Below are 20,597 nucleotides of genomic sequence, written 5' to 3' on the forward strand. Positions count from 1 at the left end.
AACAAGTAAAAGAACATACCAGTAAGATAAGGACATGAAAAAAGGACAAACCACTTTTTGTTTCATTATTTTCTACTGATACTTATGGCGAGATACATAGAAACACACACACACACACACACACACACACACAGAGAGAGAGAGAGAGAGAGAGAGAGAGAGAGAGAGAGAGAGAGAGAGAGAGAGAGAGAGAGAGAGAGAGAGAGAGTAAAGAAGTGTTTGGCGCATAATCAGCAAGTCGGGAAAACCTAGGAAGGGGGAGGATTACGGGAGCCGGCTTGGGCTTGTAGTGGAGGGGAAGTGCCCGAGGTCTCGTCCAGCTACCGTGCAGACTTGTGTTTCTGTTTGTAGGCTTACGAGTACATTAACTTCGTGCCCTCAAACACTGCTCTCTTTCCTGAATTTGTCTTTAGTTATTTTAGTATTCGTAAATAATGTTTATCATGCAGCTCTCCGTTGACACACACACACACACACACACACACACACACACACACACACACACACACACAGCATTATAGACGGAAAATAAATTACGTTATCCTAATAGAAATACCACCATACATGCATTTTCAAGTGTCACCAACTCATGGGGAAAAATGCCCAGTTTAAATGGTGACATCAGCGGCGTGGTTTTCTCCTCCCCCGCATTAGAACGACCCAAGGGGTGAGGGAAAGGGGGGTGACGGGAGGGAAAATCAGGTCAAAGGTGGGTAGAGTACTACACGTAAACAACTCACAGCGTCCACGTGTTCTATCTTAGTTTACCTCGTAATGAAAGAGAATGTTTGTTGTCGTCGTTTTCTTACATAACGTTATGTTTTTTAAAGAGTAACTAGTCCAAAGAAGTAACATTTATGGTGTAGTAGTTGCTTAATCTAAGAAACCTTTGGAAAATCGTCAGCGGTGTACAAACAAGAGAAGAAACAAACAGCGACGCTGGGTAAGGGTCTCAGAAATTCTCTATAGTATCTGTCCCTTTAAACCGATGTTAAGAGATGAAATTTAAATCACACGCGTATTACGAAACTCCTGTATTTTGTATCTTATTGTACTTAACAGGTTTTGGATACTAGTGACAGAATTTCAGTATATGTAAGTTTTGCAGCTTAAAGTTTTAGTGAGCAGTGCATACAAGTTGCGGGGGTGGCGAGCAGCAGGCAACCCCTCGACCTTGCCTGGCCAAGCAGCCCCGGGCGAAAAGTGACAACGATAACAACTTTCCCAGACTCAAGCGGGCAAATATCCGCAGCAGATTTTAAAAACATGTTTACAGAGAAGGAATGGATACTACATACTACATATCTAGTACATTCTCTTTGAGATGCAGATAGCTCTCGTAGTGATTTATATATAGAAGAACCTGTGCATGGATATCAAGCTGCAGGTCTGTCTTCTAATAAAGCTGTATAGCTGTGTCTTGATTACAAAATACAACTTTTCAGACAAGCATATGCATTTATCTTCTCAGACATTATGATAAGCAAGGATTATGGAAAGTAGCTACATAAGTTACCACGTCCCTCCACAGCATTATCGCAGTCAAAAGGATTTACTGGTGGGGGTGAAAAAAGTATCATTGGTGTTGTCAACATAATCCTTTATATAACTGACACCAGCAGGATAGATTACGAGGACTAACAGCTGAACATTCCTTGAGTGAAACATGCGCGCTGTTATCTCGATCATATCATTCATGTACTTACACTTTTACCACAAAATCAAGTATAATTTCATGATAGAAATTCATTAGTATTATATTAATTAGAATTTGGTAACAAAAGTAAACTCGCATGCGGTACTAGAGATGATATATATATATGTATTATACAACTATGTGACCTATACCCATGTTTTCATGGTCAAGATTTAATGCCATAATGATAAGATTGGTTTATTATGATTAGACTCACTATGACGTCATGAATATGTAAACTAAATTCAAAATATTCTCTGAAATGGGAAATTTGTTTGAAGAATAGAATATACAATCCACCTAGTCTGTTCCTAATAGTGTGGAAGAAATACATATCGGGCCTACTCGCTTACCAAACAGCTGATTCTAGTAAACAAACGTATGATGGTACGCATCACCACCAACTCCTTCCTCTAAAAGGATCTCCCATGAGTCACGCTACACGGTGAGTGTTTGAGGGAGACATGCTACTTTAAGAGAGCTTCTGTCATCAGCTAATACAGTAGAGTAATATGACGGAGAAGGAATCCTACGTACATAACAGGGGCGTGTACCAGACGGTGGCTGGCAGGGAGGTTGGCAGCATCCTTATTCTGGAGGATGTGCAGGAGAGAAAAGAGCCACGATTATCTGTTAACACAAGAATCCTCAGTGGTATAAAGATGTAAAAGGGATAATGTTTTATATAAAAATGCGCAGGAGAATTCGCATTATTTCGTTTTGAAAATGCACTGCTATTTTACACTATTTTGTCTGAGGGTTCATGTCTGAAAACTAGGAAAACTCGGTATGATTGCTGTCTCATACAATACTTCATTCTTCTGTATCTCTTTATTAGTGGACATTAAGCCTGTAGACCTGCCAGGGAAAGTGGTTTAGGATGGGAAAAGAAGATATGTAGAGTTCATTACTGAATGTATACTTATCATTATCTGTAGAAAGGTCGCTATGAGCTTGAGAATGTCAAAAGTCAGTTCAGGGTCAAGGTAGGGTAATATATATGTAGGTGACTTAGCTGTCTTAGATTTTGTCTACAAAAGACACCTGATGTGGCCTGCAGTGTCTCAGCCAACGGGCAAAGTGAATACACCTTTATTCAGATTCAGATAAATTTTCCTTAGAACAGAATGAGCAAGATCTAATTATGAGTGGTTGTGACTTGTCAGATTTGTCACAGTAAAGTATATCTTAAGTGACATTTTAATATCATTGTGCTTGCCAAGCTTTTTAGGCACCTGCATCATATCTGACTTTTCTTTCCTTCTCCCAACAGGCAAGTAAAGGCTGTGGCCACCCATCAACCAATCCCAGTGCAGTTTACAAGTGGCTGGTGGGATAGTGGATATCATGTGGAAAAGGACTCAAAAGAAAATGAAACAGGGCACAAAGATATCTCCAGACAACCTTACAGATGGAAGGGTGTTAGAGGCCAAGAATGCAACGTAAAAGAGATGGGGTGAGTATTTTGAAGTTTTGCTAAATAGGAATAATGAGAATCATCATTAGATTGCTTAGGTGTCATAAGGAGAAAATTAATTGTGTATAGTTGAGAAATATAAGGAAATTTATAAAAGTAGGGTGCTAAGAACCCTAAAGAAAGTTAAGTGTAAAAAGTAACCAAAGATGGATAGATTACATCAGAATTGCTGAAGTAAAGAATAACTGTTGTGGAATGATAAGGTTGTGTAATGTCTATCCAGGACAGAGTGAAGTACTTAAAAGATGGGCAGGAGACATTCATTATAACAGTTTATAAATGTAACATGATAAAAGAAAATACATATTACCTTAACTACAGAAGAGTAAATTTTATTTACATACCATGAGAACTGTTTAAATAGTAATGATAATTATTCAAGTGAATGGCCAGTTAAGATAAACACCATTACATTTCCTGATCCTTTCATGTACTATAACTTGAGTTTGATATCATTATATTCTGGAATTTTTCTCTGTTCAAGTGTTTTGGTCATGCAAAAACAATTGGTATAAAAATACACTGGAAATGGAATTGACTAAGAAAAAATATATAAAAGAAAAGAAAAAAGTGGTGGTGAGATATTTTGTAATTTTTCCTTACTCAAAAACTCCCATTTAGTTATTGTCTAATGCTAAAACATACATTTTAGTATTTACTTATTAGATACTCAGTGTAAGACTATAATTGTCAGAGATTTTAGCAAACACTGAAAATCAATTCTTTCAAGAAGCAGGTTTCAAGACACTTATCATCCAATATTTGATTATTCCATTGGGAACTGGCACTCAAGTGGACCTTTTTCATATTTTTACTGCTGTTGGCCAGTGTCCCTCATACATAAAAACCTGTATAATGAAGAATTAAGTTTGGTGTGAGCTAGTGATTATTATATAATGATTTTCCTCATCTCTTTCTTCTACTCAGCAGGGTGGAGCAGGATGTTACTATTCCTGAGCCTCGTGGGGTGCCACTCTGCTCTTTGGCCGAGCTAAAGCTGCGCTTTTTGTGCCCAAGTGACTTACCTGAGGTGTGTATAAAAGAAGAACAATTTTTTTAATTAACTTTTTTTTTGCAATTGAATTATTTCCAGCTTTTGCAATCTCAATTTGTTATATATGGTGTATTTTTCTGGTGGCAGAAGCTTAGACAATGGACTACAACCTTCACATTTGTCAGCAATGATCAGGATTTTAATAGTCTACCAGGTTTCTAACATCATGGGTATTTATTTTCATGGATGAGTTCACTAAATGTCCAGGATGCTATCATGTTCTGATGCCATACCAATTTTGAGCAAATAATGTGATGGGATCAGATAGATATTGTGAGGGTGATGATTTAACATGAATATCTGAATTGTCATTGTTTGTCAGAATCCAATGCAGAGAAGAAGATTTCAGGTAATGGAAGTGAGTGAGTGAGAGGAGTTAATGACACATCAATATAAATCAATAAAGGCAGTTCATATCTCTCTCTCTCTCTCTCTCTCTCTCTCTCTCTCTCTCTCTCTCTCTCTCTCTCTCTCTCTCTCTCTCTCTCTCTCTCTCTCTCTCTCTCTCTCTCTCTCTCTCTCTCTCTCTCTCTCTCTCTCTCTCTCTTTTTCCAAAATAACTCCTTATTCTCATTAAACTTTTCAGCTTCTTACCAAGCTCTGCATTTACTCCACTTATATTTTTTGTATCTGTTCCTTCACCTTCCTACTCCAAGACTAATTCTTTGTCCTATCCAGTGGAATTTTAATTTTCAAAACTAAATTTCTAAAAGTTTGTGCAGTCTTCATCTGCAGATTCTCTTGCAGGTGAAAGCTTTGTGTCGAGAATGGTTTCCTATACAGTATCCAGACATGTGGTACGAGGACATTACAACAAATCCTCGCCTCTATGCTCTGGCTGCAACATTTAACATGCAGATCATTGGGCTTCTGGTGGCAGAAACCAAGCCACTTTCTAAGATGAATAAAGAGGTAAGTGATTGGTGTTTTCTTTCTCTTTTTAACTTATACTTTATATTATTTTATTTATTAATTTTTGTTTATTAGTTATTTATTTATTTATTTTAGTATGTGTGTGTGTGGGTGGAGGAATGTGTGTGTGTGTGTGTGCATGCCTGTTTCTATTTACCCAAGTATATGGAAATAGATTGAAGCTAACCCCATGTCTCACTTTCATGCAATCATTCCTTATCAGTTTTCATTTAAAATCCTTTTATCATCTGAGCTTATACTCGCAATAATCATCATATATTTTTATTACAGTGATCCACAAACTCTTGTTTGTAATTTCATATCATATATTTATCAGTATTCTGTGTGAGAAACCAATTTAGATTGAATAACAAAATATATAATTATTTTTTTCTCACCTGATAATCAGTTCTGAAAATCCTGAGGCTTTAGTTAGAACTAGACATAATCTATAAACATATAGGCCTGGCTGTGGCTCTCATCTTCAGCTTTGTGTACATAAATAGAGTCAGTGAATGCATAGAATAATAAAGGTATATCTTTTTACTGTGTTAGAGAAACGCAGTCAAGAATTATTTGCTAATTGATTTTGCATATGTCTCAGATTTTTTTTATGTATATTGCTTATATTTTAATTCTTGCATAAGATACACAGTTGAGTTCTTTTCCTTCATTATACAGGATCAAGATATTTTTACCTCCATCACTTACTGGGCAAACACAGATCGGTTACATCCTGACTCTGGGTGTAAGTAATGCCCATCGTGGTCATGGCATTGCTTCGCTACTCCTGGACAATTACCTCTCTCAGCTGTCTACCCATGAAGCACCGCATGTCCAGGCTGTGCTCCTACATGTTCTTACCACTAACCAGCAGGCCATAGCCTTTTACCAGCGCCACAACTTTGTGTAAGATATCATTACCCATTTTTTTTCTTTTTTCTTCTTCTGTAATATGTAATTGAACAAGTTCTCTTGGTGAAATGGAAGCTGTGATTACAGGTTTATTAATGAACACTGAGAGTTGTTAGCCTTTAAAGAAAATATATTTATCAAAATTTGAACAAAATAATAAAAATAAAAATATTTGTTTATATATTATTGTTTGAAAGGATGTTAGATGAATCTATTGAGATATTACAGGAATCTACAACATCATGATTATCTTACAAAAATAAACGATACCCCCTATATGTTTTGTGTCATATTGCTACTATTTTATAATACTTGAATAATATTGATTGTCCTGTAGTTACCTAACCCATAGCATGTGCAAATTCATGTGATGATTTTTCAGCAGTAATAGGTCAGACTCAGTTTTAATTAGATAATGTTTGAAACTCACCATCACAACACTAACCTGGTCTATACTGGACCAATGTTTTATATGTACTTTGATAATGATCATGTAAGATAATCTGTTCTAACAGGAAAAGTTTTCAGTTTCTGATTTTTCCTTTTATATTTGTTTCATTTGGTGAATTCATTATGGTTAAAACATTTAATCCAAAGTGGTCAGCCTATCTACCCAAGTGGCTTAATCTTATTACTGGTATATGCTTGTAATCAATCTTATAGCATTTCTGCCATGGTCTGCCTTGGCAGGGGCATAGCAGAAAGGGGGTGTCTTATATATGAGGATGATGATGATGATATTAATGTTGATAAAAGCAAAATTTAACCTGCTATTGTTCGTAATGCCATTTCACTCAAAAGTTGTTCATTTTATAGGAATTTAGCAATTTACAGGATATGTGTTTAATGAAGTTTTTAGTTCCTCAGTCATGTTCAACTGGATTTCATTATCATGTTTTACTGCCATGATGCAGAGGTGCATGTGAATGGCTGGTGATGAATGCCAGAACAAGTTTAGATTTGCTCCCATTAGTATTCTTAATTTATGATTACCATTACTAATCCTTTTGATACCCATGAAGCTGAGTAGATGCATAAATTGTGATCCAACCATTCACACCTTGCACAATAGTTATTTATTATATTTTTCAATAATTTTTTTAAATGGCATTTTTGTTGTACATTATGCTTCTGCTTTCCAGACGCCACACATTTCTACCTTATTATTACAACATCAAGGGGAAGCCAAAGGACGCTTTTTCCTATGTGAGATACGTGAATGGAGGACATCCACCATGGACACTGTTATATCCTTTTTTACATCTACTATGGTATTTGTTTCATTATGTTTGGCAGCATTTCTTCTTGTGCTTTCTTTGATTAAGAAGTGACCACCAGAAGGTATTATAGCTATTTTCAACAGAGTATGACAAGTTAGCAAATGCATATTTTAAATATGAGAAACTTCATAACTAGAATAGGGATATATTGTTATTTAGATAGTATACTATTCATAACTTGTAGCCCATAATTTTTTTCAGAGCTTGTTTGTTTTATTTTTTATCACTTCCATTAGCAGTGTCTCGAATTTTTTATCTTCTATATTTTCTCATCTTTGCACAATAAGTTGAGAGTCTCAGGACATGAGTTCAGTCGTAATTAATTAACTTTTATGATAGTACAGGTGTTCTATGATGTACAGCATTTTCCTTAGCACGCAGCACAGATTACCTCCAACACTGGACCCAAGCACTGACAGCACATGAAGTATGTTGGTGGCCAGTTAGACTGTTATCCAAGTTTTGGGGCCTTATTGCTCGTTCAGCCACAGCTGTCATGGCCCACCGCCTCTCCTAGCACAAGGTGAGAGATACATTGTGCTGAGATGCATCAGTTTGTATTATGTACTTGTTTCCATTTTTGTGTACATACTTTTGGATCAGAGATAAACAATGTGCTATAGAGGATAGATATCCATATGATGATGTTCTCAGTACAAATCTGTCAGTTATACTCATGCCTAGAAGAAAGCAAGGGGAATTTGTGTTTTTTATTGAAGGAAGGATTATATATATATATATATATATATATATATATATATATATATATATATATATATATATATATATATATATATATATATATATATATATATATATATATATATATAAATCCAGCAGGCAAAGTTATAAGAGAAAAGAGTGCCGTAGATTTTTTTAAGCCAAGGCAATGCTGTCTGCTGTAGTTTAGTGGCTAATGTGTTTGGCTGCAGACCTCAAGTTATGCCAGGCCATGAATCATTGGTTGAGCAGAGGTAATTTGTTCTTGTCTACTTTCATGCTGAAATTAATTATCATCATAATTTCATTTAATGTTCTCATTTTCCAATATGGGGATTGGATAGTTTATGACAACCTCCAAGGGAGGCACCACACATCAATGGTTTCACACAGGTGTGGGGCAGTTGGGTGTGGCAGGAGAGAATACTTGTTATGAAGGAGCCTTGTTCCAGACCAGACCATCCAAATTGTGTGGCCATAAAGTGAGGACAGGAGTGCTTTCTCTTCTCCATTGGGAGGCAAGGGGCTAAGAGAGTGGTGTGAATGAGTGTGCATGTGAAAGTTGTATGTCTTGTCTTGGCTACTCCCCTTTTTGGGGAAGACAACCTTGATATATGTATGTACTCTCAAATAATATTTACTGTATATTGAGTGCTTTATAACATAGGCCTCATTGGAATATTAATAGTGGATACTATGAATGTATATAAAAGAAGTAAAGATTCACCTGAGTTGCCTCCTGCACATCATGTTTGGCAAATTACATCCCTGCCCAGTGTGACCATGCTATGATTAGGGACTTATCTGACCAGATGGTGGAGTGGACAGGTTGGGTCAGTATTGAGATTATTGTGACATGCATTATTGTTGGGGAGAGCTGTGATCTTACTTTGTGCAAGCATGGTTGATAAAAGGCTTACCAGTATGGTGGCTGGTATATGCAAATCTTGGAGCCATGACACCAAGGTATGGTGTCTTATTCTAATTGGCCACCCTAACACTAATATAATTGATTTGATACCATAATGTTATCACCCTTTAATTTAATTTTAGGGTTAATTCATCATAACTTGAATTCTAACAAATATATTCACAAAAATTCTTAGAGATGTTTTCTCCTGTAAAACTTTTATTTTACATTTTATGCATACTGCACATACTTTCTTTTCAGATTTCAATAAAGACAAGGACTCTCACATGGCAAGGTCTCATCACTAGAGATGGTATTTGCAAGGCAGGTATATTTATTTTTTTTTATAAATATAGATGAAAAGCTTCCATTTTCAAATTTCATAAAATCTGGGGAGGAATTACTATGAAAACATTGTGTTCTCATACATAGCTCATAACAGTAATTCAGTAGCAGAATAAATTCATAGTAGTGCAATATATTTTTAAAATTTATTTTGTCTAGTGAAATAATAAAATGTACTTTATATACATACATATATATTACATTAAGAAGTGCCAGTGTTTTCCACTTCTCATTTTACAGCTCAAAATATGTTTCATAATTAGTGCAGAAAGTTCTTTTGATAAGAGAACTGATAATTTAGAGGTGAATATTATCTCAAAGATATGATGATAATGGTGAAAGGTCAATTAATAGTGTTTTACAAACTTTTCATCCTACTGTATCTCATATGATATATTATATAATATATAATCCTGGTATTCATGAAGGTTGGAAGACAGAGACCTTCCCCTGTGTAAAAAAAGTTAAACTTGCAAATATAATCAGTTATCTATATCCCTTTAATGGCAAAAAAGAAGAGAAAAAAAAACAAGAAAAATATAGAAGGTAATTGAAAATGCTAGTGAATATCATAGTCACAAAAACATATATATAAACCACCTGTATTGCACATACTATTTTACCCAAACAGCACAGCAGCTCAAGACGTGTCACATTTCACCTATCAAACAATGTCATCTTTTCCTTAATTTCATCAGTGGTGGTCATATTGGCCGAGGTGATTGAACTATTTTGTTATCTGCACTCAGTTTGTACTGACATATTTGACTTGAAAAGAGAGAGAGAAAAAAAAAAAAACTTGACTTCCTTTCTTGGGGAAATAAGCTACTTAGTCATGCTGAGATGTGCTGACTTGCTGTCTGTAGACTGGTGAGGGAAAATCATTTTCATTAATTATTCTAGAGCATTGATTAAAAAATCATCATGTAAAAGCATAATTAAGTAGTTTTAGATCAGCTTAAGAAGGCTCAATATAACTTCCATTTTTTTAAGGAACATTGATCAAATATGAAAGAAAAAGAAAAAATTAAACCACTGATTCCTGTTTACTTGTACCAAAATAAAGGTACAGCGCTCTCTCTCTCTCTCTCTCTCTCTCTCTCTCTCTCTCTCTCTCTCTCTCTCTCTCTCTCTCTCTCTCTCTCTCTCTCTCTCTCTCTCTCTCTCTCTCTCTCTCTCTCTCCTCTCTCTCTCTCTCTCTCTCTCTCTCTCTCTCTCTCTCTCTCTCTCTCTCTCTCTCTCTCTCTCTCTCTCTCTCTCTCTCTCTCTCTCTCTCTCTCTCTCTCTCTCTCTCTCTCTCTCTCTCTCTCCTCTCTCTTCTCTCTCTCTCTCCTCTCTCTCTCTCTCTCTCTCTCTCTCTCTCTCTCTCTCTCTCCTCTCTCTCTCTCTCTCTCTCTCTCTCTCTCCTCTCTCTCTCTCTCTCTCTCTCCTCTCTCTCTCTCTCATGAAGGTAGAATCTGTGAACATTGGATTATATATTCACACACACACACACACACACACACACACACACACACACACACACACACACACACACACACACACACACACACACACACAGTAATTAAGAATTAAAAAATAAATAATAAAACAAATATCACTATCTATGACTTGTGCCTGGAGGTAAGGATTAAGGAGCTGTGATGTACTGTGTTGGGGAATGTCACCCAAGCCCTTGGAAGGGAAGGGTTTGCTAGTCAGGTATGGTAAATGTGTTGCCTACTTTTGGGACACCATGCACAGTGTCTAGGTATGTGAACAAACTTTTTTTGTTAGATAACCAATTATTTGGAAACCTTAAAGGTCCAAGACACCACGTGTGTTCTATATTATAAATTATTTGAAAGATATGCATTTATCTATTTATAGCATTTATCAGAGGTAATTATTCTCTGTGTCCTAGAGTAAGTGAAATATTATATCATATTAATTACCCTTAGATTAGGAAATGAAGTGTGCCATGTGTGGGGCTAAAGATTATTAATGTTCATGGTCTTTTTTTTGTTTAAGAATGTGTGTATGTATTTCAAGAAAATGTGTTATTATTTACTAAGTAGTTATCATTGAGTTGATAAAAGCTGGAATTATTTTGTACAAAAGTAATATTTTACTTTGAAAATGAATTTTATAGCAATAGTAATATGATACTGTACTATTTTTATTGACATTATCATATGTTTGCAATTAGGATGATAAAAGTGAGTGGAGGCAAGTAGGGAACTTCATGTTGCATCAGCACTTTGTAACACTGTATTGTTTTGCAGCAACTAGACCTCTGTCAACTCTTTCCCATCCATAAGCTATTCTTTCATTGAATACTTTTATACTCTGTTGTTACCCTGAATATACATTCTCCTAATTTTCTCAGGTCTACATTTTCTGTAATACAAAGAGTTTCAGCATTCTACTGGTTGCTCATTTTTTTGCAAGAATCATGCAAAACCTAAACCCGCCATTCACCGGTCAGTAAATATTCATATTAAATAGTGGAATAGATACCCTTAGTTCCTATCAGTGTTAGTGATATTTATTTAATTTTCTATTTGGAATTTTCTAATTTATGAATACTTCACTGTTTCAGCCAAATAGTGGAATAAGATGTGAGAATAGTTGTGTATACATTTAGAAGAATTTTGCATACAGTTGGTTTTGTATAAATCATGTAGTGTGTTTCACACTTAGATGACCTAAAACAGTTGTGCCATGTATCATAAGATTGTTAACACACAGGTACGGCAGTTGTCTCCTGTACACATAGATCATGTATCACACCTTCTGTGCAGAAATCAGTACTGTTAGCCCTTGATGTGTGTGTTTATCTGTTGATCCCTTCCAATATCTAGATTTCATTCTAGTTTCTACTTCCACAGAATTTGTTTTATTGCCACCCCTCCTTCAAGAATTTCACCAGAATTTTTAAGGGGTTTGTATGTACAAGTGTGGTAATTAGGAAGTGTAGGTTACTTGGTGTGCTGGTATGTGCAATGGTATGGTACTCTTGGGTAGTTGATGTATTGTCTGGAATTCTGAGGTATTTCAGCTAATCTCTAATTATGCATAATGTTACACCACTTTTGTTACCTATGCATATTGCAGACATGTCTTTCCTGCTGTTCACAATCATCAAGAGGATTGGATCACAAAGAGTGAAATAAGGAAACTATTTGAATAAACCTCTTTGTTTTGATCAGAGAAGTAAGAATATGATAATCCAGATTAAAGCATTATAACAATTTAGATTTAAAATTGATTAAAAGGTCTGGAATGATTTATGACATACTTCATTATCAGGAGAGAACAACGGCCAGTATATTATGTAATTCACCACAGTTTTTGAGTATTGCACATTTAATGTGTGATTGCCATCAAGATCCTTCCAGTGAGAGCTTAGAGCTTGTATAGTCAAATCAATGGGTAAAGCTATTATAACTTTTGTCTATCACACAGCCCATCTTGTTCAAGGAGGACAATAACTACTTGCTCATGTGCAAAAATCTTGGCAACCTGAGCAGGGTATGAAAAATCAGTTTGCCAAGTGACAAGCAAGGTTAGTGTGCATGTGTAAGACTAACAATCAACAAGTCCGGTACTTAAATCCTCACCTTTGCAGACAGTTTAATCTTCTCTTCTTTTAAACTGTAGCTCCACTTCACTCATCAGAATCCACGATGAGACATCGGGAGCTATATAGCCTTAGTTGCCTAGCATGCCATTACAAGTAATTCTCTTCCACTGTGGGTATTCCCACATTAGAATGGAATTCACAGAATTCATATCCGTTTTCACTCATCAGAGAATGGGTTTGAGACATGACTTGAGTTTTGACTCTGGTGGAAGGTTAGGAATCCTGCCAGGTTGTGTAGGAGAGGAAAATCATCAATTCTCTGTCCTCTTGAGGGTGTGTGTGGACCCTTGCTACAAAAGAACATTAAGTGTCTGCACCATACCCTGTTGGTGATAAAACAGGCAAGAACATATTGTGAGGAAATAGCATAACTTTAATAACTGACTTGATGATGGCATTCTGATACAAAAGTGTTATGCAGTCTATTCATAAATCTAAAGCAATGTATCTCAGAACTTATTTCACATTAAATTGATTTCTTCATGTGTGTGTGTGTGTGTGTGTGTGTGTATGTATACAATATATAAAAACACACACACACACACGCATATATATATATATATATATATATATATATATATATATATATATATATATATATATATATATATATATATATATATATATATATATATATATATATATATATATATATATATATATATATATATATATATATATATATATATATATATATATGTATTCGTTTATACGTGTGTGTGTCTGTTTGTGTGTGTGTGTGTGTGTGTGTGTGTGTGTGTGTGTGTGTGTGTGTGTGTGTGTGTGTGAGGGAGTGTTTTTTTTTTTTCCCCTCTCTCTCTCTCTATCTCTCTCTCACTATGGACTTTGTTCATTTAGCACACAACAGGAATGGAATATAAGCTGAGGAGTTTTGATCTACGAGCCTGGTAGAAAGCTAGCAATCCTGCCTTCCTGTATGCATGTATAATATGTTCCTGAAGGGATGGAAGCCCAACAATCCTCCTGCATTCTTCAGTGATATGTAACATGTGGGAAACTGCTAGTTTCATGATAAGTAGATAAATAAAAGTTTTAACTAAATTCTGTTACATACTCAGTAGTTCTAGTACAGTACTTAATGGAGGCCACCATAATTGACCTCTTAATACAGTTTAGCCAAATGTATAATGCATGTAATAAACGTTTGTCTTTTGAAGTTTTTTTTGTAATAGAAAACTTTTTCATATGACTGGCTGCCTCCCACATGGGGTGTGAAACCAAAGAAAAGTATTGCCTCATACACATGAAAATTTTAAAAGCAAAGTTTCTACAAAAGCTAAAAATTTTATATTCAAAATAGAAAATGCAGTTTGTAAAATATATCATGTACATTTTTTGTGGTATTGTCAGTTTTGATTATCATTGAGCAGCTTATTGTACAACCATAGTTTTTGTATCCATTCTTTTAGATAGTTTTTATCTTTTAATAAAAATTAAGAGGAATGTAGCATTTTTTTTTTACATTTAATAGATTTACTAGAGTGGATTTGGCTTGCCCTCACTCTCCATGGCCAGGTTGGAAGAGTACATGTTCTTTGCACATCTTAAAAGGTGAATGAATGGTACAGAAGGAGGGATCTAACAATCTCCTGTATGTTTATTCTTATCAAGGTGAGATATTTTATATATAGAGGACATATATATCATGGCCATAAAGAAAGGCCAAAATATGCATGATATTAAAACATGTATGATCTGGTTTAAAAAATCAAGTAAGTAATTCCTGTGTGGTTTAATGCAAAGTGCAAAGTTTCCAAAGATGTGCACCAAGGTGTCATCACCATTGGATCAGTTTCATGCAATGTTAAGCTGTTTAAAATTGGAACGTATGTTACCACCAGTGGTAGCCTTGGCTAAGTAGTGCATCAAGGAGCTTGAGCCAAAAGAAAGTGTAACACATATTTACCATCACGACCTGTTATATAGAGTCATCTCAAAACAGTGTATCCCATCCATAAAAATGGATATATTAAAAAGGAACTATGTGCATAAATTTATAATTTATTTTTTGTATTCATGTATAAACTGTCACAGATAATTTTCTTAAATGTTATTGATTCTACAACATATGAAAACACACAAAAAACAGATCCAGCAAATGCTACATTAAGTTTCTGCAAATGCCTTCATAATTCTATATTTGTCCACATGTTAGAGAATTATGGTCCTCCTTAAAGATGTAAAAGGCACAATTATTTTACCAAGCATAGCTACCTCATGACCTTTTTTTTCCTTTTTTTACATTCCCTTGTGTTAAATACCTCTAAAGAGGGCAATGGTAGTAAAAGCAACAAATAACATACAAAAATATTATTTCATGCATTCATCTGTATTATGTATTCAACTTTTTACCTGACTAAATAATGCAGAAAATACACTCTGAATCAAATTTCAAAACATGAAAATTGTTCAGAACAATAAGAGGAAATTCAAATCCAAGTAGTAGAAAATGAATGCCTAAACTGTAGAAATCAAAATATATATAAAAGCTATAAATGAGAATCTTGAAATATCTGACGTTACAATTATAAACTACGAGAAATATTTATTTGTCTTTACAGAAGAGCTCAAAGGGAGTGAGTTCACAGATGAAAATAAAAGGAAGAAACTTTTCATTACCACATTCTGTTCTTATTCTTTCCACCTTGTCTGTGTATATATATATATATATATATATATATATATATATATATATATATATATATATATATATATATATATATATATATATATATATATATATATATATATATATCGCAGACTAGGATTGTTAGTTGGGATAAGTCTTTCCTTCTTTGTATGACAAGACATATGTATGTAGGTAAAAAGCAAACTGGAAATTTGCATAAGGTAAGTCTAGTCTGACTCTATGGTATATTTAAGAGCTTCAAGTACTTCATTAACCACAGGTCTGTCACTGGGTGTCTTGCTCCTATATATGAAAACAATCTTAAAATCTTTGTCCAGTATGAAATCTCCTCCCATCTGATGAGGATCATCTTCTATATCAGAATATGAATGAGGAAGAGGTGTTCCCTTGGCAGACTCACAACCATAGAATCTCAGAGTTGAGGTGTTCCAGACATTCTTAATGGATCTGTTCAAAGCAAAATTAATAATGTAATAGTAGTATACACAATATATAAAGAAAGTAGAAAATATACAGGGATGAGAGAGAGAGAGAGAGAGAGAGAGAGAGAGAGAGAGAGAGAGAGAGAGAGAGAGAGAGAGAGAGAGAGAGAGAGAGAGAGAGTTGAGTAATATTTGAGTAAAAAAAAATTTTAATATATATATATATATATATATATATATATATATATATATATATATATATATATATATATATATATATATATATATATATATATATATATATATATATATATATATATATATATATATATATACAGTGGTACCTTGCCTTATGAGTTTAATTCAACTCATAAGGTGGGGCACTTGTAAGTTGAGATACTATTGTATAAAGAAAAACAGACTGGTTTATTTAGTTCCTATTATGTTAGAGTCAGCACTTTATAGAGAAAATTACATTTACATGTTACAGCATTATTTAATTTATTGTATTCAAAACTCTTGAAATATTTAATAAAATAAATAAATAAATAAATAAATAAAGGTATAGTATACCTTTTGAGTCCAAGATGACAATAAAGAGCCCTTGTAGGGTCTCTGTAATATGGAAAGGGGCATTTTGTTTCCTGAAGCCAACGCTCAGCTCCTGACATTTCCCCAAAGGTGACCACAACCACACTACAGCCAGCACCATACAATTCATCCTGCATGCAAAAAAGAAAAATTATCATAAATATCTTAACTAAATTTTACTTTCTTGTATTCGTGACAAATATAAGTATTCATTAATTTACTTTCTGTGGATGTTTGAAACCGATTGCAAGTAGAAAAAAATAAAAAAATTAAAAAATTAAAAATAATAATTATAAAAGAAACGAAAACTTAACCTGTCTGGAAGCGAGCTGAGAGATGTGGGTGCGTCACGGTAGTCAAGCAAAATGTCGATTGAATACAAACAAAGTTGCATTTTGCCGACTGGATTTCAGAATATCTTGTAGTGTCACTGTACTGGATGTTTTGTAGGCACCCTCATCACTGGCCATGGCAGTGTGTGGTGGAAGAGTGACAAGTTGTAAGAAAAAATTTTTTTGGATAGCATCCCCTACAACAACCAAAGTGCTATGCTGATTTCCATTTTCTTCTCCTTTACCTTCAATTTCACTAAGGAAATTGTTCCATTCATCCTGTTAAGAAAAAGAGGGAGAAACTGAGGTTATTTCTTACAACAAAGCATAAACAATCATACACCATGATAGAGGGACCTGGTAGATACTGAATAATGGCCTTTCATTCTTTTTAAATCAAAGATAGATTTAACTGTCAAGATTATCCAATTTCTGGGATAGAATTTCTGATAAAATAGTAGATGATCAGTGACAGACATTGATACACAACTGTTTAAGATGATACAGATATATTGATAATTGACACATATAAAGTGATACTGATATATCAATTTTTTGTAGATTGTTAAAGTCATACCAGTACCAATTTATGTATCACTGATACATCATCATTTTATTGTAACAAAATGTCCCACTAATACTGTATACAAATTTGTGGTTTGAATGATATAATTACAACAGTGACTGCAACAGAAATGTGTAATTCATGACTTTGACAATTATCATACTCATAGGTGGGCATTACTGCAATAAATTATTGCAACAATTTATCATGATAACAATATCGGGTTATCGGTTATCCGATAATTATTTTTCCCACGTTATCGATTCATCGGTAGTTTGGTTCCAAACTAGTGATAATCAATAATTTTAATTTTCGGAACATGAACATGTTGAAGTTTTAAACTTTCAAAATCAAATGTAGTTATTTTACGTAAAACAGTACTTTTCATTCATGATTTAAAAAAAAATTTTGCCTTTATTGTCAGTGGTTTCTCCAAAATTACATTGATATACTGAGGGTTTAGTGTGTGTGTGTGTGTGTGTGTGTGTGTGTGTGTGTGTGTGTGTGTGTGTGTGTGTGTGTGTGTGTGTGTGTGTGTGTGTGTGTGTGTGTGTGTGTGTGTATATATATATATATATATATATATATATATATATATATATATATATATATATATATATATATATATATATATATATATATATATATATATATATATATATATATATATATATATATATATATATATATTTTTTTTTTTTTTTTTTTTAATACTCAGTACAAGATCCTCTCACTTTCTTTTGCCTTCTCTCTACCTTTCCCACCTCAGCCCCAGACCAGGAGTCCAGCCAAGTCCAAATGAGGGAGTGTTTATGGTAGTCTGACTAAAATAATTTAATAATTTATCTTTAATTTGCAGAACATCTGATGCATATGTTGAGCCAACTGCACCATGTATTGCTCTGACAACAGGCAATTGTGTTACAGCTATAAATCAATCCTAGTAGTATAACTCTTAGCCCTAAACTTGTGGCATTATTGAGAAGTCTTATTGTTTACTGCTACACTGGATGTCTATTGAGTTACCCGAATTAATTACCTCAAGATCCAGTAATTCAGAAGCAACCTCCTTGATACTCCTATGACTTTTTGCTATGGAGAGTTCCAAAGCCATAGTATCTTCTGATTTAGTCCTGGAATAGTAATAATAAATTCAGTTTCAAACCACTTTTAAAAATTAGATCATTCTTAAATTTATATGTATTGTTCATACTTTAATTATTTAAGTTTTTGCTGAACAACTAGTTGCACTATTTCATTGTATTTGAATAATAATTATCATAAGAATGTTACCTTTTGAAAAGATCTGCATATATGGCAATGCCACCAGCAAGGACAGCAATACCTTCATCTACAAACTTGCTCCCCAGTTCTGCAATATAATAATTGCATGAAGAGAAAAATATCCTAAGTACTAGAATTTTTTTATGCCTTACATTTACTTTCTCTAGCAACAAATGAATTGTATACCATTATAAGAACAAGATTAAAGAAATGAATGAAAAAAATCAATGAAACTTATCTTATATGTTAATTGTATGTTTGTCTAAACTAAAAATTATTACAAGCAGTGCAAAGTTATGATCAGGTGGGGTGGATTTTGCAGATGAGTAACCTGGACTGGACCAGCCCAACTGTTCAACTATCCACAAGCTTATACCTTTGGAATTACATGGCCAATTACATCAAAACTCACAGCTCTAAGTTTTTGGCGGTACAGGTTTCATCTGTTTTGCTGGGTGGTATTGACGTGTAACATGTAAAAATTGAAAGGATGTTTCAAAAATGGATTCTCAATAAGTATTCAGGTGATTTGGTTGAAACTTCATGTGTCATTATTATTATCTGTACTTAATTGAGTATGTCAAATCTGAACTTGCACTGTATATGCAAAAATGTCTCATTAGAATTAGAACTAATACAATGATCAAGCTGAAATTTCATAAGTAATATGGGCCAACAATACTCACATGAATGAGCACATGAAGTTTAGATTCCTTCTGCTCTTGTTCAAATCACAGAACATGTACATACTTTGAAAAGATGTGCTCAGTTTTTTGCTATTTTAACCCAATAAATTCTATCTCAGTGAGAGCAGACATACCTTAACATATTAACATAAGGGAAAGTTATCTTTTATGACCGCTCCTTGCTTCAGCCTATGTCGTTGACTGTGCACGTATGTATATATTGTTGTGGGCAGGTAACTGCCATCAATGGTGGTGGTTACTTACTGCTTGCAATAACCCAACCCTAACCCTTTAAAACTGGAGGCATCATGTGAAAGGGGGCTAAGAAAGTTTAAATGGTCATCTCTCATCAGTGACTTCACAAATTAAGTTTATAGTGATGCCCTTGCAGACGCTGGTGCTGTTCTCTTGAGCTCCTTGATGCAACTGCCATCAAAGATCAGGTTGGTAGGTAGTGTGTGTGTTATGGGTAAGTATCAAACACTAAATAAGTGAGTAAATGCATTCATAACAGTTAACAGTTATATGATAGATGGGATGCAAACCAAGGTGTGGCATACCTGTAATAAGAAGACATAAGGATAACTGCAGGACTTCAGTTGTAGCACAACCCATTCCCTGGATGAAATTTGATTACTTTTAAATTAATGCCTCACAATCTTCACATTCAGATTGAAAGATGACATCTTGTGTGTAGTATCAGAAGCAGGGCTGTGATAATTCAACAAGAATATCTTAGACCAAATCATTGTACCTTAATTTCTCTGTCTATCTTTCTTTTATAATTTTATACTACTGGCTTCCAAACACTCATTTGGACACTTATGAGTTGCAATTCCTTCTTTCTCAAATCTAGTAATCCATGAATACTACACTACATCACATTCAGTACCAATGAATTATTGTATTTTCTATTAAATAATGAGTTAACGTGATACTATCTTTTCCAAGGAAAAATGATAATCAGCTGATGCACAGACAATAATTTTTGGAAATGTTAAGTAATGGTATGGTTGACAAAAATATTTGCTGTTTATTGAATTTTCATGGGTGCCATTTTTTTTTTTAAGTGAACTTTGATACAGAATAAAGGCACAATAGCTATAGTAACA

General features: G+C 34.2%; 2 protein-coding genes across 2 annotated transcripts; one reads left to right on the forward strand and one right to left on the reverse strand.

Annotated features, from left to right (window-relative positions):
* Nucleotides 1-2,009: 2,009 nt before the first annotated feature.
* On the forward strand, nucleotides 2,010-9,623 carry LOC135107904 (N-alpha-acetyltransferase 60-like). Its single transcript, XM_064018281.1, has 8 exons — nucleotides 2,010-2,141; nucleotides 2,970-3,152; nucleotides 4,101-4,203; nucleotides 4,975-5,139; nucleotides 5,828-6,048; nucleotides 7,197-7,301; nucleotides 7,719-7,857; nucleotides 9,226-9,623. The coding sequence occupies exons 1-7, from the start codon at nucleotides 2,125-2,127 to the stop codon at nucleotides 7,849-7,851; spliced, it is 927 nt and encodes a 308-aa protein (XP_063874351.1). The 5' UTR covers nucleotides 2,010-2,124; the 3' UTR covers nucleotides 7,852-7,857; nucleotides 9,226-9,623.
* Nucleotides 9,624-14,940: 5,317 nt separating this feature from the next.
* Nucleotides 14,941-20,486, reverse strand: LOC135107908 (uncharacterized). Its single transcript, XM_064018284.1, has 6 exons — nucleotides 20,046-20,486; nucleotides 18,809-18,887; nucleotides 18,555-18,648; nucleotides 16,933-17,229; nucleotides 16,601-16,749; nucleotides 14,941-16,052 (listed from the first exon to the last, which is right to left on the reverse strand). Exons 1-4 carry the CDS (start codon nucleotides 20,098-20,100, stop codon nucleotides 16,975-16,977), a joined length of 483 nt encoding a protein of 160 aa, XP_063874354.1. The 5' UTR covers nucleotides 20,101-20,486; the 3' UTR covers nucleotides 14,941-16,052; nucleotides 16,601-16,749; nucleotides 16,933-16,974.
* Between the last annotated feature and the right edge of the window lie 111 nt (nucleotides 20,487-20,597).

Source organism: Scylla paramamosain, chromosome 16 (genome assembly GCF_035594125.1).
Source record: "Scylla paramamosain isolate STU-SP2022 chromosome 16, ASM3559412v1, whole genome shotgun sequence".
Lineage (NCBI taxonomy): Eukaryota > Metazoa > Arthropoda > Malacostraca > Decapoda > Portunidae > Scylla > Scylla paramamosain.